At 45.9% G+C, this 27,736-nt stretch overlaps 3 protein-coding genes and 1 long non-coding RNA gene across 11 annotated transcripts; 2 read left to right on the top strand and 2 right to left on the bottom strand.

Annotated features, from left to right (window-relative positions):
* Nucleotides 1–690: 690 nt before the first annotated feature.
* On the bottom strand, nt 691–5,484 carry LOC115250336 (uncharacterized). Its single transcript, XR_003888921.1, has 3 exons — nt 5,361–5,484; nt 3,084–3,218; nt 691–827 (listed from the first exon to the last, which is right to left on the bottom strand). It is a non-coding gene; the product is annotated as an uncharacterized lncRNA (long non-coding RNA).
* A 6,826-nt stretch (nt 5,485–12,310) lies between these two features.
* klhl38b (kelch-like family member 38b) lies at nt 12,311–15,774 on the top strand. 4 transcript variants are annotated; one of them, XM_029839417.1, is made up of 5 exons: nt 12,311–12,777; nt 13,290–14,498; nt 14,582–14,723; nt 14,816–14,921; nt 15,053–15,774. In XM_029839417.1, coding segments are annotated over exons 1-5 (1,749 nt in total). In that variant the 5' UTR covers nt 12,311–12,775; the 3' UTR covers nt 15,343–15,774. The 4 variants fall into 4 exon arrangements, with proteins under 4 accessions (XP_029695277.1, XP_029695278.1, XP_029695276.1 ...); XM_029839418.1 differs by having other exon boundaries at nt 13,276–14,498; XM_029839416.1 differs by lacking the exon at nt 12,311–12,777 and adding an exon at nt 12,782–12,901 and having other exon boundaries at nt 13,276–14,498.
* A 3,030-nt stretch (nt 15,775–18,804) lies between these two features.
* On the top strand, nt 18,805–24,138 carry fbxo32 (F-box protein 32). Of its 2 annotated transcripts, none has more exons than XM_029838384.1 (9): nt 18,805–19,047; nt 19,400–19,563; nt 19,812–19,861; nt 19,975–20,067; nt 21,694–21,787; nt 22,251–22,435; nt 22,536–22,718; nt 22,876–23,019; nt 23,119–24,138. In XM_029838384.1, the coding sequence occupies exons 1-9, from the start codon at nt 18,935–18,937 to the stop codon at nt 23,206–23,208; spliced, it is 1,116 nt and encodes a 371-aa protein (XP_029694244.1). In that variant the 5' UTR covers nt 18,805–18,934; the 3' UTR covers nt 23,209–24,138. The 2 variants fall into 2 exon arrangements, with proteins under 2 accessions (XP_029694244.1, XP_003966024.1); XM_003965975.3 differs by having other exon boundaries at nt 18,807–19,047; nt 19,400–19,521.
* Nucleotides 24,139–24,925: 787 nt separating this feature from the next.
* Nucleotides 24,926–27,101, bottom strand: prelid3a (PRELI domain containing 3A). 4 transcript variants are annotated; one of them, XM_029838388.1, is made up of 7 exons: nt 26,752–27,101; nt 26,398–26,630; nt 26,148–26,237; nt 25,953–26,023; nt 25,754–25,856; nt 25,511–25,585; nt 24,926–25,376 (listed from the first exon to the last, which is right to left on the bottom strand). In XM_029838388.1, the coding sequence occupies exons 1-6, from the start codon at nt 26,759–26,761 to the stop codon at nt 25,526–25,528; spliced, it is 567 nt and encodes a 188-aa protein (XP_029694248.1). In that variant the 5' UTR covers nt 26,762–27,101; the 3' UTR covers nt 24,926–25,376; nt 25,511–25,525. The 4 variants fall into 4 exon arrangements, with proteins under 4 accessions (XP_029694248.1, XP_003966023.1, XP_029694247.1 ...); XM_003965974.3 differs by having other exon boundaries at nt 26,398–26,566; nt 26,752–27,100; XM_029838387.1 differs by lacking the exon at nt 25,511–25,585.
* Nucleotides 27,102–27,736: the final 635 nt, after the last annotated feature.

Raw genomic sequence — 27,736 nt, 5'->3', positions numbered from 1 at the left:
ATGCCCAATGGAAGGAAAAGGTTATACAGGTTATACACTTCCTGCACACGCACATGTACACAATCTTAGCAAACTCAACCTTTGCTCAGTGCATTGGTACACACGGACCTCTGACTGTGTTAGTGCTGTGTAAATGTGACTGCTGGGGTGCTTTGGATGCTAATATAATTACAAATCGCCTTAGAATTATGAGACTAATTGCAAAGATGTATTACTGCCTCCTTTGTGTGGGCCTACTGCACGGGTGTAAACACTCTGGGAAAACTCATCAATCAGAAATACTGTTAAGAATGTTTTAATATCAACATTAAAATTGGAGGCAGTAATGAGCACCACTCAGCACTGACAGGCCTGACTGCTTGCTCTAAAGCCGCCCTACTGCCTCGCTCCCCGATCAGGAGATTCAATATCAACAAAGCGGCCGTTTCTTTGACAAATCAGATGTTGTTAATATGAAGGCCTATTTTCTTACTGTGGTCTTCCATTAGGGGGTGGGGAAAATGTTTATACCTTTATTTTGTCATCATATTTAACTTGTTTCAAGGCATGATGTGCGGCACATATTGCAATAAATATCAATTTAGCTGATTTATACCTAATTGTATACAGCAGATTTGGTCTGCAGTGATACAAATCTGCATTTTTAAACATTTCTTACACATCTGTCAGCAGACTCTGGCTCAGCCATGATCAAATAAAGGGGCACAGACATTAACTTCCTTCCTGGGAAGTGAGGACAAGGACAGGATGAGGTGTGGTCGCTTGCAGTGGGAAAAACAGAGCAAGAACAGCTTGGATGTGAGTCTTGTGCTGAGGGGACGTCTCTGCTGTGAAGAGGAAAATGAGCATAAACACATCTTTCTATTTTCAGGGATGTGACAAAACAGATGAGCTTGTCTATGTAAGTGAGCAGACACACACACACAACACTAACTGGGCCCCAGCTCACGTACCGAGATTCACAGGAGCGAACCCAGGTCTCGCTGCCTGACTGTGGACACAAATTTGCCTTCATTAAACTTTAACTGAAGTTCATCAAAGAGCATTCCGGCCCTGCAGCAAATCCAGCTGCGTTCCTGATCCGCTGCAGTGAAACAAGTAGTTAACTCCGTACAGATAATGCCGCCATTAGCAGAGATGAAAAACTCCATGTTTCTAAATAGCAGGCAGCCTTATCACCGCAGTACTTCCTGTCCTGCGGCGTACTGAGGCGACGGCACTCTTGCGAAAAGTTCATGGTGATGCATGTTAAAAGTCTCTGATTGTCCCTTCCATGTGGGGCGGAAGAATCGCCTTACGTGATTAGCCTTAGCCACCTTTTTTCTGTGTAATACTCAACAAAAACGAAGGTTATCAAGGCACCAAATCACTATCGTTTCATGCTGACAGCCTGATGGCACCGTGTGTTTATGAGAAGAAAACCAAGCGGTTTCCTGTTTAGGAAACAAGCCTTATTGCCCCACAAATCACCCCTCACTGGCTCCTGAATGCCAAATTCGATACCTACATGTACTCCAGCAGCACCCCCACATGCACTCCACTCTGAATACTATCTTGCTGCACCAGCACATGCACACAAAAGCCTGCAAATATTCAAATATATGTTTGGCATTTTCACCACGACTTTAGGATGAATAATTCAGGCCTGATCTGCAGAGGGTGGCGGGAATTGAACGCACGCACACACACACAGGGCCCCCCCTGTCTCGTGTACGGTGGGCTTTGCAGGGCGATCAACACATAGGGGCCCCTTCGGGCTCCTTTACATGGACTTTTAATCTCAGCGTAGGAAGTAGAATGTACGATCATTAAGAATCTGTGGCAGTTTTGGAGGGGGACATGGGTCAGGCAGGAAGGCTCCAAATTCCTCTGCTCGTTTAATAATTATATCTATGGGCATTAAAACTCTTTATGAGTGTTGCTGGAGTGTCGGGGAGCTCTCTAATCCCCGGCTTGCTCTTTATTCTAACCGTGACGCTCATCCCCTCCGTGTCAGATCTTGAAACCTTGCTAATCCCCTGGTGGCATTGAGCTCGTGGCCCCGGCTGTCAGCTCCCATTCCGCACTTCCTCTTGCCTGGCTAATTTGTGGCCTTGCTTGGGATGCTACTGGTGTCACACTACCCCCATCTAGACCAATAACTTTCTCACCCATTGCATCAATTCTCTCTCTTTCCCAATTTCCCCTCTTCTTCCTCTGGAGGCCGGTGATGAAACTGCCTGCTGGCACCAAGTGAACACTTTTGTTCTTTCCTTTTTATAAAAGACTCTGGCCTTTTCCCTTGGTGGCTGTGCATTCGAAATGCGCCACCTCCTCCCTCTCAACAAAAGCGGAATGGACATGCCCTGGAAGAAGACAAAATAATTGTAGCGCACAGGCAGCCTGGAGCACCAAGGCCGAGCGTTTGAATGATGGCACATTAGGAATCCTCAAGTTCAATTAAGAATGCTTAACAGTGCATCAGTATTCAGGCTGGCTTCCCCCGACTTGTCGTAATGAGAGGAAGGGAGGTGGGAAGCTTCGGGGAAGGAAGGGATAGGCATTGGGTGAGGATGTGTGCAATAATTAGCCCTGTTTTCTTTCTAAGCTCCACTGTTCAACCGAGCAGTGGACTGGAGGCAGGAGTTTGCAATGCTGGTGTCGCCCACCCAGACTGTGCCACCCACTTTGCACGAGGGCATCAGGGAGCGTTGCTGTTATAAAATAACTGATGAAAATTAGCCCATTTGGTTGAATGGTGCTCTGTTACTGACAGATTTTGGAGTTTATTCAAAGACTTCGTCAACATTTAGGGGAAGATTTATGAGATCACACCTGCAAATTGGTATTTTCTAGCAACGCTGTTCTTTAAAGATGAACTTCCTGTGATCAAAGAGCTTGGAAACTTCCTCCTTGGCTTCAGTTACAACAGAGAATGCACGTTCTTTCTTTTTTTTTTTAACGCTGTATGTAGCAAGGTCTGCAGCTGGGGTCGGATGTGGGGCATGACTCATTTGCATGAATACCGTAATAACAGAATGCACACAGGAGTCACTGTATAATGAAGAACTGTTTCTTTTGTGAGCACTGTTTTGAATACATACCCATTCATGAGTCAGCATGACTCACTTTTTAGGCCTCTTCACTGGCAAACACATTGTTAGTGTCTCCGCTCCTTGGGCCTCCTGCTCCACTGACCCTGCGATGCATCTCCTCCCACTGACTGTCTGTGCTCAGGCCTGTGGAAACAATGTCAGCGTAGCAGTGGCGCTTGTGAGGGATGCTTAGCAACAAACTGTACCTCTCTTGGCTCTGAGGAAGCGTTCATAAAAGTTGCACAGTCACACGAGCAGATTATCGAAGACGGGAGGACAAATAAAGAGACCAAATAAACGGCAGCAGTGGAAAATTAGGTTGGAGAACCCACGGCGGGAAGCTAAATCCATTCCAAACTTGTCTTGGCCGGGCCTCATTGATGTGACATTGTGTGTGCATTAAGGCCGCGGCTCTTGCGTCTGGTCTCGCGTTCTGTCCCACCCCTCGTGATCCCAGCCTCCCGACACGGCGCGCCACGCCGCCCTCCCTCCCCCGTCGGCGCAAAGCCAAAGAAGAGGCAACCACGTCGCAAAGAATTTTCCAACAGTCACTCTCCCTTCAGCCAATTCCTTACGCGGCTCCCTCGCTCGTCTGCGTGAGGATTATCTCGGGGAGGCTTTTTCAGGTCAAGACAAGCAATTACAGCCCCGGTACGCAGTGCGGGAACAGTGAGACGGACAAAGTGAGAGGGAAAGCGATCAAATAAGTGGGAGAGATTTCACATCCTGCCGCTGGAAATGAGACAGAGGAGGCTGAATTCAGCATTTCAGAGAGAATCTGGCAGCCCAGGTCCTCACAAGAGGGGTTTAGATCATCTGTGTTGCTGTTGTGCTGTCAGAATGTATTTTGTTATATCCTGATCCACAAGTGCAACATTTATGGTGCTCAATAGGACCTGCTCTCTGAAAATCAACCAATTATGGCTCCTCTTTTCATCAAAAATTGCACGGCTGTGATTACAGCCTTTTACCAATGACAGATTGCCATTTGGGTTCACACCGCTCTGTTGGAGGGAAATAGTCCATAAACAACCCCGAAGGGGGAGATGAAACACCATCCGTGTCCATGGCAGCTCGAAATTTCTATCAGAAAGGCCGAACGTCCATTTCATTCCGAACCACAAAGCAGAACATTTAGCCTGCCGCGACAGACAGACAGACAGACAGACAGACAGACAGACAGACAGACAGACAGACAATCAGGCAGGCAGGCAGGCAGGCAGACAGACAGGCAGGCAGACAGACAGACAGACAATCAGGCAGGCAGGCAGGCAGGCAGGCAGACAGACAGACAGACAGACAGACAGACAGACAGACAGACAGACAGACAGACAGGCAGGCAGGCAGGCAGGCAGGCAGGCAGGCAGACAGACAGACAGACAGACAGACAGACAGACAGACAGACAGACAGACAGACAGGCAGGCAGGCAGGCAGGCAGGCAGGCAGGCAGACAGACAGACAGACAGACAGACAGACAGACGGACGGACGGATAGACGGGCAGACGTGGGTCTGACAGCAAGTGAAAATGACTGGGAAGAAAATTGGAGCAAAGTCGAGACCTTTTCAGAAACGGACAGTTTTCCCTCCATCAAATGCCAAACGCGATTGTGGTGCCGATGGAATCTACTTTGTTGGATTACTTTTAAAACTGCTTCGATTTTTTGTTAAAAGACATAAACTCCTCGACACAACGATAATCTGCTTTTTGTGCTCATGCTGCGATTTCACTTGAATAATAAGAGAATCGGCGCCATTTGCAATCATAGTATCGGAAAACTTGAATTATTTAGTGTTTTGGAGGAAATATATTCTCTGCTATTGTTCAACACGCTTCTGACTCCTTGAATGAAGGTATTATGTCTGCCAGCCTTCACACAACTTTTCCAGATTATGAGCTTTAGAGTTGCAGCACACAAGGTTATGAAAGGCCTGAGAGGTAAGAAGGCAACGATAAACAGCAGAGAATTCGTGGCAATTTGTTTTTTTCTCGTCGTTTTTACAACTAAACTTTTTACATGTCCTCATTCTGCTTCTGCACCACTTAAGCACCTCATAAACGGCTCCATTTCTGTGAACCGGAGTCAGAAATATGCCGCTCTTTTGCAGTTTCGGTTTACGCATCAAGCTGTAAAACATGACAGTTTACTGTTTCTGTGAAATATTTATGTGCTCGTGCTCCAGATGAGCGAAAAATACCATGGAAACCCGCAAAGGTGGCAACAAGATCTGCCACGGTTCAAAACAAACTGCAACAACTTTCATTCATTTGTGTGAACATCAAGACCTTGTAAACTCGAGGCGTTGCGCCATCCCTGTCCTGAACCCTCTGGTGGAGGCCCAGTGGGTAATTGGCATCACACCCTCTAGGCACCTTCGTCTTGACCCGGCAGTACTGTTCACGTGGCGGAACCGCAGCCTGGGCTGTTGCCTGGACAACTAATCGCTGGATTACAGGCTTGTGAGAATGGGCTGAGCAAGAGAGAGAGAGAGAGAGAGAGTCGGCAGGTGTTCAGATTGTTGGACGTCTCACTTGGTCATGCTGGTTTTCCCTTTATTCTGAATAATGAAACAAAGGTCTGGACCTGAGGCGCCACATGAGAACTCTCAGCTGGAAAATCGTAATCAAGCTGTGGAAATGGGCTGCCGGTCACAATGTTTTTCTTACTGGACAGATCTGTTGCATCAGTCTTCTGTGTAAAATTGAAACAGGGTCGAGCTTTAATTTTAATTTGAGGGTAAGAGGAAACGTCACAAAATCTCGTTCATTCTGCTGATTTCCACATCAAGACACTGACTGAAACACAGCAACAATAGTGAATGAAGCCAGAAATGGCTGCTGCGTAGGGAAAAGCATGAAATACCGTGTGATGGTGGATCTGACTTCAACGCCAGACGGTTGGCACCCAGACCGGGAGTGGGTGGATTAAGCCAACTACATTTAGCTACTCTGTCACCCCGAAGAAGACGGAGATTCATTAATGTCAACCACTTTCATGTATCAAATTTAGAAAGATGTGCGGGGCCTCGCTCCGTGCACGGTAGCTCCTGGCGTTCTTGGCGAGGAACATCAGCTGTTCATCACATCACCGTGAGGGAACCGTGTACGATGCGTGCGACTGGTGCATTGAAGCTGAGCTTCTCTGCGGGTCTCTTTCGGCTGCATGATTGGTCAGAATCTTAATCTCATCCCTCCATCAGGGCGCTAATATTTGCATGAGTGTTTTCTGATAGCTCTTATTACGTTTCACTAACCAAAGCTGGAGCCTCAGTCTACGGCGCTACCATGGGTGCGTAAAAAAGCTATTTCCTCTGAGCCTACCGTGTCTTTACTCAATATTCGGAGCTCTGCAGAGGTGTGCACAGCTTCGGGCTGGCAGCGGTGCACGAGCATGAGTTGCAATCTTGACTGAGTGATTCTTTTCCATAAAACTGGTTTCCCCTGCGCTCACATTTGTTTTAATTTAACCGTGGAAAATTGAGTGGAACAGCAGTCCTCTGCCTACCTATTAACCTGACACGAGGACAGCGATCATTTGGAGAAAGAAGACAAGATATATTGGATGGATAAGCCCAGGGTATGTCACCCTTCACTGGATTCAGGATCTCCTTAAGCATGGATAAATCCACAGTTTAAATACAATACTATCTATTAATTAATAATCTAATAATTAAATGATTTCAATTTCCTTTGTTCAGTTCAGTGTCTCTGCTCTTTATTTACAGCCAGTTTTCTCTTGAACAAATTCAATATTCTTCTCCAGGCTTTCCTTTACGACAAAAGCCTCACTGAGATTGTCAATATTTTCCCTAGGTTTCCCGTGCACATCAGCAGAATCCTGTCTACTATTTATGTCCAGTGTGAGACACATCCTCACTGAAAGGCTTCCAAAGCTCTATCTTTATCCACAAATGCTCTCTTTCCCACAGCAGGTCGAGGTCAGAGCTGACTCAGCATCAACATTGCTGTTGTTGTTTAGCCACGCTAGGCGGAATAAATCCCAGCAATTTGTTCTTCATAAATCCGACATCCAGTTCACAGCTATAGGGGTCAGAGGGGAACGCCGGGTCAAAGGTCAAAGGGGAGCTGGATTTGAACACAAAGGCAGTAGGGGTGGATTCAACGCTGCTAAAGGAAGAGATGTTCTGATCTTCAAACTGAACAGCCCACCCTTAATCCCTTGAAAGAGGTCCTGATGTGACGAACACAACTTCCCCCCAGATTATTTAAATTACAACGGAAATGTGATGCTTGATGATGATTTTTTTTATGTTCTAACCGTAATTAACCCAAACCTCACTATCTAACAGCTCCTGTGATTATCAGCTGGAAAAATGGGAGCTGCTGGAACTGGAAGATACAGAAACACATATCTGAGACAAGTTTTGGACCAGAGTACTTCAACAAGAAGGAGACATTCTTCTGTGATTGGAATGGAGCATTCAGTTAGATTATCTTCAGGTGTTCCTTTTAAATAAAGCATATGGAGGCAGGCATTGGTCTGGCCCAGCAAAATGATCATCTAAGGTAAGAATAGACTCAAGAATAACTATAATCCTAACCTGCATTATCTGCAGCCAAATTGCTTTCCGTGGCTGGTGTTCAAAAATGTGTGTGAAGGCCATGGCGGCGAGAGAGCGAGAGGAGGGAGGGAGGTGAAGAGGAGCAAAAGATTTCCAGGAAGAGCTGGGGAGGCTGAGAAGAGGGGGAGGTTGTCATGAACATTGTGAAACCCTGAAGAATCCGGAGGGCAAGGTGGGCCATGTGAGGAGGTGAGATAATGGGGATCTGAACCAATGGTATTTTATAACAACAAAACCAAAGTTCAACATCACAAAGCAGCAATATTTATCCCCTTCTGGTCACCTTCACCTGGGGGAGCGAGCCACACTGTCCTGAGGTCAGTGAGACATTACGCCTGAAGCTTCTAGGTCGGTACCACAAAACTCTGCACTCATGGTTTAATACCTAAAAATACCAGTTCAAAAGCATCACAGTGAGTTTCAGGGTAGCTGTAAACACAAGGAGGTCATAATGTGACCCTGCGAGGCAAAAACAGCCTTTATTTGCAATGGCTTGTTTCCATGGGTCCAATGTTTGTTCACCATTTTAAGGAAGGAAGGAAACATCCAGGTCCTCCAGAGCTTTTAATAAACTATGTCAAATATGTGGTAAAGGAGGGGAAAAGTGCAGCATTTACAGCAGCGCAGTTCACCCTGTACTGGATTTTAATTACACTTCAGCTGCTGTCACCTTCGCTCAGTTTTTACATAGATGGCGATGGTGATGGCTGGTGACTTATGGTTTCCAGTTTAATGGCAGAAACGGCAGCATGCTGTCTCTTTTGTAACACTTTTATCTTTATCGATGGGTCCGCAATGTTAAAATGGCCAATGGTTGGGAAACATGTGATTTCCACACTTTTCCTCTCCCTCTCCCACTTTTTACCCATCTGTCTGCCTGCCTGCCTGCCTGCCTGCCTGCCGGCCTGCCCCTGTCTGTCTGTCTGTCTGTCTGTCTGTCTGTCTGTCTGTCTGTCTGTCTGTCTGTCTGCCTGCCTGCCTGCCTGCCTGCCTGCCTGTCTGCCTGTCTGCCTGCCTGCCTGCCTGTTGTAGAAACCTTAATAGATTTTTTTCTCTCTGCCTCTTTCTTACTCCTAATTCACCATCTCCCGACACTTTGAAGACACTGGCTTCAGCTTCTGCCGTACGTGGAATATCAATATCTGCTGCACACACCATCAACATCCTTCATCCAACACCCCCCCAACCACCCCAGTTTCGCGCCGTGTGTCTCCGACTCTATTAGAGCAGGATAAAGCGCTCTTACATGCCATGTTGCACAGTTCTGAGGGCTGCATGATCGCCATGTCAACAACAAAGGAACCTTGGCAAGGCCACACCGGAGGGCACAATGAGTACATACAATGGATTTTCTTCCATTTCCACATTTCTTTTTTTCACCAAAGCTCTTTCTTTTTCTCCCCCTTAAAAGAAATCCTGACCCGCATGTGTTAGTTTCATCAGAAGAATCTTAAGCAGCTAACTGTAAGCCCTCTAAGACCACATTGCTGCTTGAACACATACATTCCCACCACAAACCCCCTCAGCCCTCTCTGAGTCTCACTCCCCCACCGTCTCCTCGCTCCTCCGTGTCCCTCTAAACCTTTGTTGATTTACCCGTGGACATCTTTCCATCAGCGCCAGATTACCCCGCTCTCAAATGTCTGCTGCGTCGTGCCTAAAAGCATCGCCCTCCCTTGTGGATTCGAGAGGCTATCGTCTAAATCGCGCTAAATTGCTTTGTATGTTTGTGTTTTAGCAAATACCTATGCTTCTTTTTCGTCTTTGCATTCATGGAAATATTCATGACTAAAATGGCCGAAATAATAGAGGCAATCCTTATCTCTCCAGTTTCTGTTTACACATTTACTTCATAGTTTTCTTGGAAGTCACAGGGGACAAAGCTGGAGCTTCATCAGCCTGAAATTTGCAAAACATTGGCCTGACACCTAGTGGATGCAACAGGTCTCTGTGGGAACACCGAAATGGGTTTCTCATCACCGTCTCCATCTGTTTTCTTAAAAACAACAATCGCACCAGCACCTGCATTAAGAACTGAGGCTGTACTAACAACAGTAACAAAAGTTAGCTTAGCACGTAGCTTCCATCGTAAAGAGCACACTGGAATGCGCAGTCGAGGAATATTCTTTATTTTTGGCTTTTCTTCTCTACGATCTGCCACAGGACTTTGTCTTAATTTGTGTTTGTGATTTGCATGCATTGAGCCCAATTTGTGCAAGGTTTGTCTGAGAAGCAGGGCCGGCGCTGGTCTCCCTCAAAAGAAACACATTTGCATTGCATTTACAAGTTTTAAACGGAACAATCCACTGTGTCAGATTTGGTGACACCCAGTGGTGAAAATATAGATGTCCACAAGCTTGGCGGAGAGGCTGCAATGGAACAAATTGGAGGCATATCTCCAATGGAAGGCATAATCAGCAACAAGTTGAAATGTTCCTGCAGAAAACACGTTGTAGCTGCTTCCCAGCACCCAGTAGGACTCGATATTTAAAACAAAAACAGAAAGCGCGTCTACGAATATTGTGTTCAGGCAAAAGATTAGCTAAAATGCTACAACTCCTGCTACACTAATCACAGCGATGGTGACAGTGGTTTCCCCTGAGGCTGCTGTCAGGCCCGTTCGGGCTATAAGTCCGAACAAGGTTGGCGAGGCGCTGAATCAGTGTCGGCTCCAGGGCAGGTTACCTAAACAGACAGGAGCAAAAAGAATGGCCAACATCTACGCTGCAGACCAAACATTAGAATGACCTGTGATTACCCAAAGAGGCGGTCGGAGATAAAAACATCACCGTGTGCTGCATTGGTATCAGTTCTGAAGCTGACTGAGAGACTGTCATCTATTTTCACTGTGATTTCATAAAAAGCAAACACAGATGAAGGGGAATCATTATCTGGGCTTTGTGCAAGGATGAGTGCTTCCCTTTTCTTTATCGTTCTGTGTTTACCTTAGCTCAGGTTCGTTTGATGCTTTTAAATAATTTCAATTCTACTCAGATCTTTGTCAACAGACTAAAGGGGGAAAAGCATGGAATTTTAAAGTACAGTAAACATGATGTATAAAGAAGAAACAATCAGATGTCCACATGATATTATCACACACACACACACACACACACACACACACACACACACACACACACGCACACACACAAGCTTATCAGTGAAATCAACACCCCCAGCTCTGTGTACTTATAGGAAGACAATCATTTGGTAATATGAAGACAAACTACTGTGGTGGGTGGAGGGGTGGTGGCAGCAGGCTGCACGCCAGTAATTTGTTGTCTTAACCTACCCTGCTGCAAAGCGTGTTCCAAACCCAAAACTTGTAATAATATAAGTGTAGCCTGGAGGCAGACATTGACGAGTCTGCTTTGTCAAGGTGGGGGACGGAGAACAGCAGACATTGATCTAAACTTTAGAAGATGCAATCAGGACCCTGATTGTGTTCAGACTACGTGTTTGTCCTCGGCACAGATAAGTGAGATTACGGTCCTACGAAAGAGCATCAGCTTGCCTCCTGTTTTTTTCCTATGGTTCCAAGCGAGCTCCAATATGATTGCAAAGATTTGTGTGACCTCACTGCTGCCAAATTACAGTGAATTATGTGTAAAACACTTGTATATTAGTGTGTACGCTTTTAAAGAATGTATGTCTGTGCAAAGCAAATCTTTACATTATATTTGATATCATCATAATTTAAAAAAAGAGTCCGTCAAATGATCCCAAATTGTCTATGTGTGGTGGCAAACACTAGATGGCGCTGCTTAACATCAATCTCCTGTCACTGCGTGTAATTACTGCACTATGACTGTGTTACAAGTATTTATACCTACTTTATTTACTAAAAATATTCTAACAAATCATAACAACTTTTGCCTGACTTATTGAAGGTGTGATTTAAGCAATTCATGCTTCCCAAAAGGGACCCTCAGATATTCTGTAGCCACCCCGGCACACAAAAACAGATTTTATAAAAAGAAAAGAATAACAAAATATGATATAGACATGGATGTACTTCCAAAGAACATTGCAAAATGATACGATGATATGATGTGGTAAGTGGGAACTAGCAACTATTTATGTCTGATACTCTGAGCTCTGAAAACAAGCTTGATTGCGAGGAAAAACATGTCACATCGATGCCTGTGACGAATAGTGGTGTTTTGTTGCTTCGCTACACCCACGTCGCTGGTGCGGTGTGTCACGCTGTGATCCTTTGATTTTACTCCAGCCTTAAGAAAGACACAACACAAGCACCCTGACACCTTGTGGGACGTGCTCCATGAAAGCTGGTGCTACAGCGAATGGGCTTAATCTGTCCCAGCTCGAATGAGACAAATGAGATGGAAATGAGCTTAACAGGCTCGAATGTGGGGAAACACAAGCATCTGCTGGTGATTTGTTGAGGCAGAATGTGCTTTTTGCTTGACGGATGAATAAGCTGGGAGAATGGGAGAGTAGAAGGCGCTCGGCACGGCGGCTGAGGGAAAAGACCATGTATTTTGTGGTGAATTTGATTTGCATCATTGAGCTATTGGAGCGTCGCTGCGGACCTCATCAGGCCGCTGTGAGCCTCTGCTGTAACCCAATCCTGTTGAGTTCTCAGCCAGCCATGTGAGCAGCCAACGAACTGAGCGTTATCAAGTTTCACTGCTGCCTTTGCTGTGAGCAATCACGTGCCAGATGGAGACGGTGAAGAAAGATGCATGCTAAAGAAAATAAAACAAGACATCAGATCGCTTCAGATCAGGAGAAAGTGTTTCAGTGAGGGTGTAAGTGCACATTAAAAGTGAACGATGAGGAAAAGGGAAGAAACACCGGCTGAGATAGACGTCGATAGCATGTGAGCATGTAGCAGCGTTGCCAAAGAGAGGTTCTATTTTTAGCGGGAGGAATGTCCACAACGGCCTCGCGGTAGCAGATCACAACAACAAACTACACAACATGCGTCTACAAAGTGTCGGCCAGCCTCTGGAACATACAGTCACACAGCATCAACACGGGAGGAAAGAGGAAGACGGTACAGGAAAATGTGAAGACATAAGATTTTTTTATTTTTTTTAATTTTCCTCCTACAGAACTGGACCCCCTGAAATATAAAAGAAGAAGAGCTGATACATGTAAGGACTCTTCAACAACCAGCGTTACTATCGACGGCATGCTGCCGGAGAGATTTTGATTTGAATTTAATCAAATGCAGGATTGTTTTTACAATGATGCTGTTGATTTGTGATGCTTAAAGCGGTGTGTTTATTTGTGACTGTCTGCACTGCATTGACAGAAGGGAAAGCAATCAATGAGATTCAGTTTTAATGCCCAAACAGTGCAGGAACGCAATTACAGAAACATTATTTGACATGAAAATTGATTCTAATTGTGCAGGTGTTTCTGAAAGACCTTCTAAAATTATCAGACGGACCCTCAAATATTTTGAATTTTGTCCATATGCAATAACAGGTTTTTGTAGTGTTTTGGATGTCTGTGAATGAAACATTTAGCGTGAGATGTTTCGAAATATTTGGAATTTATAGGAATAAATAAAAAAATCAGCGTATAATTAAGTGACACAAAGGTGACACAAAGGTGAAACATTTGCATCACTTTGTTTTCATCTCCAGCTGACTTTTCCCAGGATGGAGCGACCTGCTGTTAAGGTGTTCCAGTATCAGGACCAGGAGCAGTCCTCGGACCTGCTGCTGCAGCTCAACACGCTGAGACAGGAGCAGATCCTGACTGACGTTTCGCTGTGCGCCGACAGCACAGAGATCCCCTGCCATCGCAACGTCCTGGTCTCCAGCAGCCCGTACTTCAGAGCCATGTTCTGCAGCAGCTTCATGGAGAGACGGCAGACCAAGATCACCCTGAAGGGTGTCACGTCGGCCATACTCAGCAGCATCATCGATTACGTCTACACGGGACTCATCGACATCAGCATGGAGATCGTGCTGCCGCTAATGCAGGCGGCGTCCATGTTGCAATATGGGCGCCTTTTCGAAGCCTGCTCCAGCTACCTCCAAGAGCAGCTGAGCCCTGACAACTGTTTGAGCATGATGAGACTCTCTGAGATCATGAACTGTGACAGTCTGAGAAACAAAGCGAAGGAGATGGCCGTGAAAAGGTTCTCAGATATTTCGGGGTCGGAGGATCTGCGTGAGCTCTCCTTGCCGGAGCTCCTGGGATACCTGGAGGATGACAGCCTCTGTGCCCAGGAAGAGCAGGTCTTTGAGACACTCCTGTCTTGGATCCACCATGATCCTTTAACCAGACGTGGTGCCGTCAGCGACCTCTTCAAGAAGGTTCGCCTTCGCTACATCCATCCCACCTACCTCTTTCAATTCATCGCCAATGACCCTCTGATCCAGTCGTCCACCCTCTGCACTGAGCTCATAGACTCCGTGAGACGTCTGATGTTTTCAGTCGGCAGTGAGACATCCATTGACTTCCAGCCTCTCTGGGTGGCCCCAAGGCGCTACGCCTACCAGGACATGTTGGTGGTGGTAGGAGGAAGGAAGAACAGCGAGCAGACATCGAGGGAGGCCCTCATCTTTGATGAGGAGACCAGGAAGTGGCGGCGGTTGGCCAAGCTGCCCGTCCGCCTGTATAAAGCCTCCTGCGTCACCCTCCACGGTGTCCTGTATGTTCTTGGAGGCCTGACCACAAACACGGAGCAAGCCCAGGTTAGCACAAGCGTCTACACACTCTCCCTCAAAACCAACCGATGGAGGACGGCTGAGTCCATGCTGGTGCCACGCTTCGCCCACCAGAGCGTCTCCTACCTGCACTTCCTCTTTGTTCTGGGTGGATTCGGACCCGACAGGCAACTGACCAGCAGCACAGAGAGGTGAGGTGGACCATAATTATATTGGGTTTTAACACCAGCTATGTTGGGAGTTTTACTCATGTTGGTTTTTGGTGGCGCTGTAGGTTCAACAGTATGTTCAACCAGTGGGAGCACATGTCAGCCATGCCCGAGGCTGTGCTGCACCCAGCGGTGGCTGCGACCAACCAGAGGATCTACGTGTTTGGAGGAGAGGACGCCATGCAGAACCCAGTCAGAATAATCCAGGTTGGCAGTCTTGATCAGTGTCAGTGTTTTTATCCTTTGATCGTGAACTCATTCGTTTTCCCTCACCGTGGCCCCCATCTGCCCCTCTGCAGGTGTATCACATTGCGAGGAACATGTGGTGTAAGATGGACAACAGGATGGTGAAGAACGTCTCGGCTCCAGCCGCCATCATCGAGGACAAGATCTACATCATCGGGGGTGCGTAGGTTCAGAATAAATGAGCATGTGCTCAAGTCGCGGTACGGTTCGTTAGCGCTGATTGGTTTCTAGGGTTACATCAAGGCGACGCTTGTGCCGCCCCTCTCAAATGAATTGCTCCCCCGTCACAGGATACACCCGGAGGGTAATCGCATACGACGCCAAGGCCAACCGCTTCATCAAGTGTGCCAACCTGAAGGAGAGGAGGATGCACCACTCCGCCGCCGTCCTCAAAAACAAACTCTACATCACAGGCGGACGTCTCATCAACGGCCGTGACGAGGTGGAGGATTCGGACAATTTTGAATGCTACGACCCCACGACGGACTCGTGGACGTCCCAGGGGGCTCTGCCATATAAACTGTTTGATCACGCCTCTCTGACCCTGACACACGTCTCTCACACGTGGGCCAAATCATAGCTTGAACATCTGACCCTCAGCCAAAAAAAGCCTTTGGATTGTGATTTTGAAGAACAGATCTATTCTTTTTTTTTTTTTAATTGTTGATGATCAAATCCACAAAAAACAGCCCTTGTCTCACCTTTTCTGACCTCACTATTCTCAGCCTGCTGTAAATCACGAGGTTGCTCCTGTCACGTTGAAATCCCGGGGATTGTGTACCGCTGGCCACAGGTCGTCGTTGTGTTCCGCTCTCTGGATCTGCTGCCGTGTTGAATTAACTCTCAAACTGTGAAATATTGTTCATAATATTACAGCATGATCACATGGGTGGAAAGTGATTTGTGATTTTGAGCTTTTTGTGGTTAAGGACATGCAATGATGATGTTTTTTTTTACTGTGTTTTATGTTTGTTTTCCTCTTTTTTAATAATAAAAAGTAAATCCAACCATGCTCATGCGGTCAAGTGCAGTCAGAGTATCTCGTGTTAAGTCTGAATCATCGTGACGCCGGTCACACTGCTGCCCACACAGGACAGTTACATGTCCAGACAGGTTCCTGCTTGCCCGGAGACGGGAGGACGTCTTAAATATTTTGCAAAAGTGTCTCTTCAGTCAGATCAGCTTTAAATGTCAGCCAGCCTGCACTCGCACCACCTGTTAAAGGTGAAACCAAAGGCAGGAAGTTTCTGTTAGCTAATTTTTTAATTACATATTTCCGCACGTGCAGAAATAACAGCAAGAAAATCTATTTGGCAGGAGGGGGGGAAAAGAATGGGACCTCATAATATCTTCTAAAGGAAAAATGCTTTACTTGACTTGTTTGAAAGTGAGTTCAAAGTAAGAATCTGAAACAGCTAAGCAGATTAAACAGTTTCACTCATCAGTGACTTGCAGAGTGGCGGCAGTGCTTTCCTGTGGAAAACTATGTGACTGGGAGGGATTACGCGGAAGTTTATGTGCGTTTCTTTAAAATCAAAAGTCATTGGGTCAAAAATTTCAGACGCCCGTCAGCAGATGGGCACTACTGTTGATCTGGGGTTATTTTGAGAAACAAACAAGGGGTGGATGTTACACCACGTGAGGCATGTGGCCGCTAGGTTGCCACGCAAGGAGGCAGATGTGAGGGCCAAGGAGACACGGAGAGACCCGTGAGCCGGGTTTCACAACACAGCGGGCGAGTGATGAAACTCCACCAGGAGGGGCAGCGACAGGTGTGTGTGTGTGTGTGTGACTGGGTGCCCGTGTGACCATGGGTGTGTTTGCAACCATGGATTTTAGACCCAGCAGCTGTCTCACCGGGTCTTAACATCACAACAAAAAACAGGGATGACTGACAGGGGATGGAGAAAAGAAGAGATCCCACTCAATAATAACCCTTTATCATGTCATATTTGATAAAAATATTGATTATAGCATTTGTAATTAACATATATATTGATCATATGAAAAGCAGTTCACTGGTCTAACCCATTAAAAAGCTAGATATGTTTATGTCATTATAATTATTTGCGTGAGAAATAAACTGTTTGTCTGACTCATGTCTGTATGTAATTTAAGAAACTCTTTAGGTCAAAGGTTCTTTCTTACTCAACCGGTGGACACCTGACAGAACTCTTGCTGGGACTTTCCCTGTCATCCAGTATTAAAGCTTTGGCCTACTCTGAAAATAGACCTAATTACGCTTCAGAGACACAAAGAGTGTTACTACAGTTTACAGCCAGTGTTGTAAGCACAATAATACCTGGATCATTTTAAAGTTGCAGTTTTTATGGAGGTTTGTGACCTTTTGCATATATTAGTGTTGCATGCTCAGAAGCCCGACAGTGATGTTTTATTCAGCTTTTAATATAATGAGAGGCAGACACTGCAAATGTTCACCGATTCAGTTAAGGTATAAGAAAATGCAAATGAAGTAAATAAGCTTCTTCTGAAATAAGTTGAGGGGAAAAAACACCACCAGATAGTTTAAAGCTATTTCAAAACCAAGACAAACAGTGCTGCTTCTTGGAACAGGCACGGACTTGGGCGCGACCTCTAAGTGCTGCTGCAACTGCAGGTTAGACATGATGTCGTTACCCGCGATACAAACATCATGTGATACAGGTGAAACGTGTCTCTATATCTTACAGGAAAGATGTCAAATACAAATGATTAACACTTCCTGAGATCTTCCCACAACAATGTCTGTGTGAACATTAGCTTCCTGGTTACTCAAAAAAACAACAACAAAGCAGCAGTTGGAGCAAAGTAACATTAGAAATGGCTACAAACATACAGATTATATACTGTAAACTCGTTTAAGGCTTGGAGAGGAGTGTGTAAATACTCCATGTGTTTTAATATGCTGATAAGAGTTGACCCAGTAGCCTGGACGGACCATGTTACTGATTATCTCTAATGGCTCATTCCAAAATAAACTGAACGGAATCAGTCTGTGCTGCTGTGGGAACATTTAAATATGACAATAAAACCCTCTGCAGACACGCAAACACTCATGGAATCCACAATGTAACCCTGCACAGTGAAGGAAGGGTAGCTTGATCTATTAATAATACTGGGAATGACGAATCAGAGGACTTTACAGAGGCATTACCGTTCAACCCAAACCCTTTCTTTTTCATTATTTTAGTTTTTCAAAGTCAGATAAAGCAACTACTGACACGGAAGGATAAAACAACTGAGCAAGAACCATAAAAAAGTATTGAGAAACATGCCTGTGCATTCCGAAACCCCAGTAATTACCGCATTTCATGTTTTAAATGGTGTTTCTCATTGACATCCAGATCACAGAAGCTTTTCCCTCCATCCCTGAGAATTCTACATCTTTTTTGAAAATTAATGAACTTGCAAGAGACACAAAAATAAACAATAATGCATTCATATTTAAAAAAAAGTTATTATAAAGATAATTAAGCCCCATGAAACTCAACAACTGGCCAACCAGCAACACATAAAAGCAAATCAAAATAACTCTAAGTCTCAAAGGAACTCTAAATACAGTTGGAAACAAATTTATGAAAAAAACCCAATTGTCTTATATGGTAATTACAAAGTTAGTACAGTATGTTCACGTGATCTGACAAGAGTTGACAAGTTAACTAACAATGCTGATAATTGACTTTGTGTCTGCTACTGGTGATTAGGGAGGGCCACAATCTGCACACAATGAACGAGGTTGATACTTGAGAAAATGTTGCGTCTTCCGGGCCTGATCACGGCAGAAACGGTTACGTAATCGTCCACGGAACAGTTTGACTTCTCGCGAAGGCCGTTGCGGTAAATCCTGCGGGACAAGAACTTCCCGGTGGCCCCTCGTATCGGAGGGGCCCTCGTATCAGAGGGCCCATCGGGTGGAAAACGTGTCGTCTCCGCGCGAGGTTTCGCAACGCCGTAGTTGATAAACAAAGCCACGTGCTGCGGGGAAGTTTCCAAAGTGGGCGGAGCCTCGCTCATTTCCGGGTTCTGACTTGAGGATATAAACGGAGCTGCGCAATGGCAACATCAGACCAGAAACACTAGAACTAGTTGTGTTGGAAGAGGGATTCTGCTTGACGAGGGAACGTCTCATCGGCGGGTTTCTTTTTTCTGTTTAATTTAACCATCATCCAGCCATGCCTTTCCTCGGACAGGACTGGAGGTCTCCGGGTCAGAGTTGGGTTAAAACCGAGGAGGGATGGAAAAAGACAACAACAGACGACACAAACAACAATGTTTCCCCTGAGAGGTTGGTCTTTGAAGCAGTTCCCGAAATGTATTTTTACTCACTTTTAACATTGCACTGCTCTCCTAAAACCTAGAGAGAGATCCGATTAAGAGGCTACTTCGAGAATAAAGAAGTACATTAGAACCATGTTTCTCTTCCGGTCTTATCATAAAGCTATTAATAACGTCACGTGTGAAAGGATTAACATGCGTGTGCTCAGGTTGTTGTCTTATCCAAACATGTCAGTCTTTAAACTTGGCCCGAGTTTGCGTGCACGGCAGAAGCATTTTGAAAATGATTTAATTGCCTGTAAAAACCCGGAAGAAAAAGGCTTCTGTGCGGTAATAAGACATGGATCTTTGTGTTCTCCCAGGTTCTGCAAAGCTGAAGAAGAGGACTGTTTCAGTAAGGAAAACTTGCTGCGTTCTCTCAACTACGACATGGCTGCCAAGAAGAGAAAGAAAGACCTCATGAACAACAACTCCAAAGTTCCCTGTGAGTCCAAGACACGCTGCTGGGACGACTGTGTTCATATAAGTGAGGACAGAACTCCTGCAAAACCAATATAGCAAACTTGGGCTCTGCACCAAGAATCCATGAGGACATTATGTAACACAGATTAGTGGAGGTCATCCCTAATAATGCAATTTATTATTAATTTTCCATCACCTCGGGGAAAGTGTTGCGATAACCGTTTTACCTCTGTGGAATGTGCGTTCCTCGCAGCACTTCCAGGCTTCCAAAATGAGACGGGCTGCTAATATAAACACTCTGCTCTCTCATAGATTTCCACAGGGAAAAGTGGATTTATGTTCATAAAGGAAGCACCAAAGAGGTAACAAATCAACTCATTTGGTTTCACAACAACTTTTCATATCGCCCCCACCAATTTGCACATGCTGAGAAAACTCTGCCTGATCTAATACCCCCATAATTCAATTCTCCCAGCGCCACGGCTATTGTACACTGGGAGAGGCCTTCAACCGCCTGGATTTCTGCAGCGCCATCAAGGACACCCGGAGATTCAATTACGTCGTCAGAGTGAGTCCACGTTCCTTCTCCTGTTTGTTTCACTGTGGTTGTTAGTAGCCTGCATGTTGTTGGCAGCACAGAGGGGGACAAGGTCAAGAGGGTGTGTAGACTCGGACCTTATCAATGCTCTGCAGACAAAAGTCCGTCAGTGATCACACCAACCCCTGCAGCACAGACACGCACCGTCGGTGTTTCCATTGTAGTTCCAACATGAATGCGGAGGCCACGTAACGCACGTTTGTCGTCTCATTTGACCTCCTTTTGTATCGGTTGTGTTTTCGCTGTTGGAGCTGCGCCGCTCTGCACATTGTCCTGACACCGAACCCAAAAGCTGCTCTCCCACATGTGCTCCCATGTGAGGCTGCATGTGGCGGTGTTCTCTAGCGTTGAGGGGGGGTGGGAACAGCTGTGCACTGAGCCATGACCACTCGCTGCGTTTATGAAACCAGACCTGCTGGTTGTCAGGTGATTCAGAGAAACCACCACCACACTGCTCGCCGCCTCCTGGCCTCCAAGTTTCCCTTTCTCCATCACAGTATCATAATTACTGCATGCAGTTGGGGGTGTTTACATTATTTTTCTCATGACTCTAGGCTCTGTTACAAGTTTTGGCTGACCTTTCAGCTCAGGCTCCAGCTCGCAGTGTGCTAATCTTTATGAACAATGCGGCTGCGTAACACTAGCATCCGTCTGGACGCGGTGTCCCAGGTCACTGCTCCTCTCCGCCTGTGTCTGATGGCATTTGTAGGTTCATTTAGCTCCGTCTCAGTTACACGGATCAGGTTCAGACACTGAAATGGAGGTTACTTCAAGGAGACTGGAACTTTGGAATTAATGTTTTAACAGAGTGCGGCAAGAAGGCGAACGTCCGGTTTCATATCCGTCTCCAGTTGCACGCCAAGGCTGAGGTTTTAAGTGCAGTTTAGCGAACGGTGGGGGCTAAAAGTAGACACGGAAACACACATTGTTCAGCCTGGCTGCTCTACAAAGCGCCGAACACATGAGCTGCTAAAGGAGGACAGGTATGGGATTAGGGTTCCGGAAAGAATGAAGGAAGACGGCCAAAAATAATTGGAGAAGATTTAAAAAAACATTCAGGGCGGACGAGTTTAATAACAAAGCGACTTAGTTCAGACTCGATGAATTCCCATATTCAGACATATTTAGGAGCCGAGTAACTATTAAGACCTGATGAGTTACCGCCGCCTCTCTGTCCTCCGCGGTTATGATGACAAAAGGTCACATGCTGGGGACACAGTTGGACGAGGTGGAACACTAAGTTCCTCCATGATGTCACATCATCTGCTGCGTGCCGCGCATGCCAGCCTGGGAGCCGGACAACAGCGCCGACCTCTCAGACCTCGCACGAAGGCACACGCGGACGCGGTTTTTGTTTGTGGAGGGTGGCGGGACGAGAGCGAGGCCGCGCGCGTTGTTTTGGCCGTCGAGTCCACTTTTGTTCGAGAGTAATGAGCAGGTGGACGGGATCCAGGCAGCATTTATTCTCGCGAGTGCCCTTGAGAGAACGCAGCATAACAGACATAAAATAACGAGGCAGCAGAACAGAGAGTCTCCGCGTTTGACGGGAGGAAATTTACGTGGTGTTTTTCATAACCTCCTCTCTCTCTCCTCCAGCTCCTGGAGCTTATCGCCAAGTCCCAGCTCCCCGCGCTCAGCGGCGTGGCGCAGAAGAACTACATGAATATTCTGGAGAGAGTGGTACAGAAAGGTGAGCTCCCTCAATCTTTTTACGTAAAAGTCACCTGGAAAGTTTGCTTTGGAGTTCTTTTGTGCAAAGGGAAGCTCCAACACGTGCAGGATCCTGCGGCTGTGCACCTGCTGCCCCTCGTTCTGCCGCATTTTCATCATCGTCGGAAAAAAATCGAGCATTTGTGAGGAGCATAGGTGAAGCGGCGCCGCCTTCCTGACTAGCTTCGGGACGGAGAGTAAATATTGTAATTGATGTAATGACAGACGGTGAAACGCGGCGACAGTGGCCAGACTCTCCTGCTGGCCGCAGTGTAAACGAAACCTTCCCTTTGCTAAACAGCAATTCGGGTTGTTTAGGTGGCGTTGCGAAACCAGTCACAGCCTCGCTGCCCCGAAAATATTTAGTTTAATAAACGCTGCCGTTAGAGTCAAAACAGCTGTTTGTTTACTACCTGGGCTCTAAGTCTTTACGGTCTCCTCAGTTCTGGATGACCAGCAGAACCTCCGGCCCATCAAGGAGCTGCTTCAGACGCTCTACGTGTCGCTGTGCAGCCTCGTCCAGGACATGGGCAAGTCGGTCCTGGTGGGCAACATCAACATCTGGGTGCACCGCATGGAGAACATCATGCAGTGGCACCAGCAGCTGGACAACATCCAGATTAAACGAGTGAGGAGCTGCCACCTCAGGAACTTCAGAAAATTCCCAAACGTGCAGCAACGCTCATGATTATTCCTAAACCCCGTCTTCTTTATTTTTTCCCTTCCAGCCAACGTCTACAGGCATGACACTGACTGACCTGCCTGCCGGCTTACAGCTGAACATCATGCAGTGCCTGACGGACGGCAGGGACCTGGTCAGCCTGGGCCAGGTGTGCCCCGAGCTGGGGACCCTCACTGAGGACCGGCTTCTGTGGAAGAAACTCTGCCAGTACCACTTCACTGACAGGCAGGTAGGTAGAAACCAAGAGCAATGCTGGATCAGGTCCCCCCCAGTTCCTCATTTAACATATCCTGGTGCTCCAGTTGAAACCAGTGCAGCCTTTTCAGCATATATTTAGCTAAACGTCTTCCCGAGAGTGACGTTTTGGTTTGCGTCTCTGCTCTTAGATCCGAAAGCGTTTGATGGTGTGCGACAAGGGTCACCTGGAGTGGAAGAAGATGTACTTCAAGCTGAGCCGCTGCTATCCTCGCAGGGAGCAGTACAGCGACACGCTGCATCTCTGCACGCACTGCCACATCCTCTTCTGGAAGGTGAGCGCGTTCGTTTTCCCTGGTGATCAACCCGGCGATAAGCGCGGCAAAACCTCGGGGATTGATCGCTGCGCCTGCTTTTGTTTTCCTTCGCCGCAGGACACAAGCCACCCGTGCACGGCCAACAACCCCGAAAGCTGCACCACGTCGCTGTCGCCTCAAGATTTTATCAACCTGTTCAACTTCTGACAGCCCTCTCCCTGCAAAGAATTGAGTCAACCCTGTAAATACTGTACATAAATCTGTAAAATACTATGTTTGAAAGTGAGATCGATTCCCAGATGTGGTTTTTTTGAGGTATGATTGTAAAAGGCTCAGGCAGCGGGACAATTATGCAATCATGTGGGGGGACCCAGAGGCTTCTGGGAGGATTTAGTGAAGGTGAATGAATGTGGTTGAACCAAACTAGTGATTTCCAAGCGGTAAAGTAGGGAAGAGCAAAAGGAACGCTCGGTCATCAAGGTTTGGTCTTGGTTCCACATTGAACCTGAACTTGGATGTGTAATGTTTTTCTGGATTTTTTTTTTTTTTTTTTTTCAGTTGAGAGTTTTGTTTGAACAGAAGCGTAGTCAGACGCATCTGAAAGTTTGAATTTGTGGTTTGTTTACCCGCTCAGATGAAGAAGAAAGCAAACTGAGTCTCCACAGTTCCAAAGGGATAATCAGTGTAGGAGGTGGTATGTTTTCACTAGAGTGAGTGAGTGAGTATTATTTATGTTGGCAAGTCGCAGAATGTTTACCGATTTATCTTTTCCACTTTTATAAAAACATGATAATACTGTATTTTTTTTTTTTATTAAATTGCTGTTTTTCCTCTTGTGGCTGCTAGTTGAAGAGAGTCTGTCTTTACTTTGAACCAAAGATTTTAAATTCAGAAGAACATTTGTTAAAAATCCATTTGGATGATGTTAAGATCTGAGGCTCCAAAAGCTGCATTGGCACGTTAGCTGTTTTTCTTTTTTAAACCATACTCGGCTGATTAAAAATCAAGGTTTTTTTCTTTGCAAGCTACTTGCATCATTACTTTTGGTAGAATTCGATGTATTTGAAACTCTGCTCCATCGCTGCTCAGTCGGTTTATGTTTTCTTGAGTTAATAAAATAAAAATCTATGATTTGTATGTCCTGCTCATCGTTGATGACGTCACGTTGGTGAAATGAACTTTAAAATTAACTGACGAAAAGGCGAAAGCGGTAGACGAGCGACCTCCTGTGGACAAATACGGAACTACGTTCTGGTTCGAGTAAAGCAGACTTTGGTGCAGTCAGGCTGCACATACCGTCATGACAGTCTAATAACAAACCATGTTTACTCAGACCCGGTTGTTTTTGTTCTAGAACAGGAACTGAAAGTACTGAGCAAGTGTGAACAACTGAATCCCCGATTCGTGTTTGGTTTGGCTGAAAAATAACAAAATACTCCATTAAATCATTTAATCACACAAGTTACATAGCAAATGCAGACAAATGAGAAAACATTAGTTGCTGGTTACACATTATATAAATTAACTCTGTACTGATAAGCAATTTATTTTTTCAAGAAACAAAGTGTTGTGAGACAGTTTTATTAACCTCCCACTGCAGCAGCTCGAGGTTTTTGCAGGTTTATAAAGTGGCTTAAATTTTCAGAGGGGAACAAAATGCATAAATAAGTAATATATCAGTGCTGCCAAACCTGTGACATGCAAGCATCCTTTTAATCCAAATGTAAGCTTAAGCTTAAACAAGAGTAAGTTTTTTGTGCGCTAATCACAAAAAGAACAGCACCCTCATCTTCCTCCTTTTGCTGTCTGTGCACGGACGGCGTGACAGCAGCAGAGCAAGGCAATGTTAAATTAAATCTACATTTCCTACAACTGTAAATCTTCTCTTGCATTTTTTAAAAATGCTCCCACCATCCTTCTGGCTACAGTTTGGGCACTCTTAAAAAACAGTAGTAAGCACCAGTAGTGTCTTCCTTCATTGTTCTATGTAAAAGAAATCCTTAAAAAGAATTCAACCAAAAATAAATTAAAAAATGCATTGAAACTGTTATATAAAAAAAGGTGTACAATATGCAGCCTAAAGGCAGGAACACACAGAAATCCAAAACCTAAAGCAACACATTGCATTCGTTAGACAGCTGCGAGCTACAAAAGCGTCTCCTGGCTGTATGAAAGGTATTAACGTGTTATTTGGGACTGGCACAGCTCTGACCCGCGTCTACCAGCTTTGGCAGCATTTACTCGGTGTTGGAGGTTTCACCGGGAGTCCAGACGTCAACCAAACTTCCCGAAGACTCGACTGTTTAGGATCCGGCGACCCTCTGCTGGGTGAGGAGCATCCTGAGCGGGGTGGTCTTCACTGTCCCACCGCTGTCCTGCATGTGCAAACAAATGGGGTCTCAGCAGTGGGACGCGAGCATGCAGAGGACACAGTAAAAGAGCAAGACTTTAGGGTTTTGCGATAGACCGGGAGGGGTAGAGTTTCAAAGGAAAAATGGAGAAGCATTACCAGAGTTAGTAAACGTCAGAGAGGTACATTGTCTTTTTCTGAGTTCTGAATTATCCACTCTATAGCATCCCAACCCTACACACAGGGAGACAGAAGCGTAAAGGTCCAGGTGCGCTGTTCAACATCACGCTTGCTTCGGTGAACAGCGGAGGAATAAGCAGAGCATGCGAAGAGATCCTCTTTGTTATGTGCACTTCAATTCAAAACACGTGCAAAAAGGGGAAAAAAATGAACACAAATGACCTTTCTGGCGTTAGCTGACATTCTCCTGGCCATCATCCCCTCCAGGTAGCTGCTCAAACTCACTCCCTTTACAGTGATAATGGCCTCCTGGGTCAGGACGGTGCTGAGGACCAGGAAGAGGTAGTGGGGGGTGTTTTTAATCCCCCTGTGCTTGTTACAGGCTTCAGAGGTGAATGCAGTGAGGGTGAGGGTTACTCACAACGCAGGGTTGTTGGGTTGTGGTCTGTAAACAAGCCTCTCATCCACTGAAATCCAGTTGGTCAGCGTAATCTGGAGGATAAAATCAATTGATCAGGAGTGAAACACTTTATGTACGCTTAAGTTCCTCTAGTGACCGCTGCGTCACCCGTTGCATCTCATGATGTAGAAACGTATGGAAGTACTAGATGTGTACATTAGTTGAGCATAGCTCCATCCGTTTCTGCTCTGGGTCGACTATAGAGTGCTCCTTCACGTATGTCTCCGTCCGACTGGTCCCCAGTATCTGGAAAAGCATCACAAACACAGTAAATTACTGCATGTCCACACAAAAATCCCCCTTAACACGGAGCCTCTGCGGCACCAGTGGGTCCACACACGAAAGCAAAGTATATATATTTTAATATTAATATTTCTGTCTGGTCAAAGGGGCATTAGAGCCTGACCGCTCGCACGATGGCCGGGAGACCCCACTCTGTGCTGAGGAGTCTGTGGCTGTGCAGGCGTCCCCCTTCGTCAAGGTTGCGCTCCAGAACGTCCACCCCGATCACGTTTGGGTTCATTGGGTTCGGGTACTTCCTCATTGCAGCCTTGATGACTGTCTCCCATGGGTAACTGGATGCAAAAAGTAAAATAAATAAAGAAGGGGGCAAAATGGGGGCTGCAATGGTTGCAGTTCCTATTCAACAAAGATCACAAGGTAGAAATTTAAAGATAGAAAGAAACATGCAGTGAAATGGTTACGTTAAATAAGCTGAAAGGGGAATTCTTTGATATCTATAAGATCCAGTGTGACCAACCTGAAAACATGCTCCGTGCTCCAAATCTTCATCTTTCGTAAGATCTCACCGCCTGGGAAACTCTCTCACAACAGGATTTCATCGCACCATTTCCCTCTCAGGAGCTGGAATCACACATCGGGGCCTCTGACAGGAGCTCACGACCGTCGCAGAGGAGAGTCCGCACGGAGCAACCTTGCTCGTCCGCACGGAGCAACCGTGCGCAAAACCTGCGCAGTATGACGCTGTCATCCACGAGGAAAGACAGGAAAATAGAAAGTAGAGAAGACGATAAATCTTAGGTGCAGTGGCCTGAAGGACGAGGGAGAAGCCGGTGCTCTAACGGAGCCACCGTACACTGAAAAACGACAAGAAATACACACTGTTCTGACGGAAGATTTTCAAAATAAAACTATTTTAACCTTTAAACGCCTGCCTTTTCGATTTAAAATTGACTAAACTAACAGGATTATCTACGATGTGGAAGACTTCCTTTATTAATCAATTGCAGAAAACGAAAAGTGTCTTTTTTCTGGTCAGATATACACATACCCTGCCTAATTTAGGCTGTATGCATGCTGTTCTATCACGATCTTGCTAATTAGCTAAGCTCTAAAGTAATAATAAACTCTACTCACCTTTTCAGGGTAATATCTCTCTGTGATCCACCGTCGTGTCTGACATCGAATGAATGTTCTCCAGCTGGACTTCCTTCGTACTCTTGTTTTGAAGGAACTTCCTGGGATTCGTCCCACGTCTTTTGGTGACTTGACCAGATTGTTGCGCTTCTGCTGCGCGTCCCCGGCCAACTATGCGCATGCGCGTAGCATCCTTCCACCATCCCCCGTCAAGTGTAACCCAGAGGAGACGAACGTCGATCCAAAGACAGTAAAAAGCCAAGAGGAAACGAGGTGATGGTACTTTCAAATAAAACCTTTGGAAACCCTGCTTTTGGAAGGAATATTAGTTTAAATAGTCGCATTTAAGCCTGTAGAAATAAAACATT

Source organism: Takifugu rubripes, chromosome 7, assembly GCF_901000725.2.
Source record: "Takifugu rubripes chromosome 7, fTakRub1.2, whole genome shotgun sequence".
In the NCBI taxonomy this organism is placed as follows: Eukaryota; Metazoa; Chordata; class Actinopteri; order Tetraodontiformes; family Tetraodontidae; genus Takifugu; species Takifugu rubripes.
This window is presented reverse-complemented; position numbering and strand designations above follow the sequence as displayed.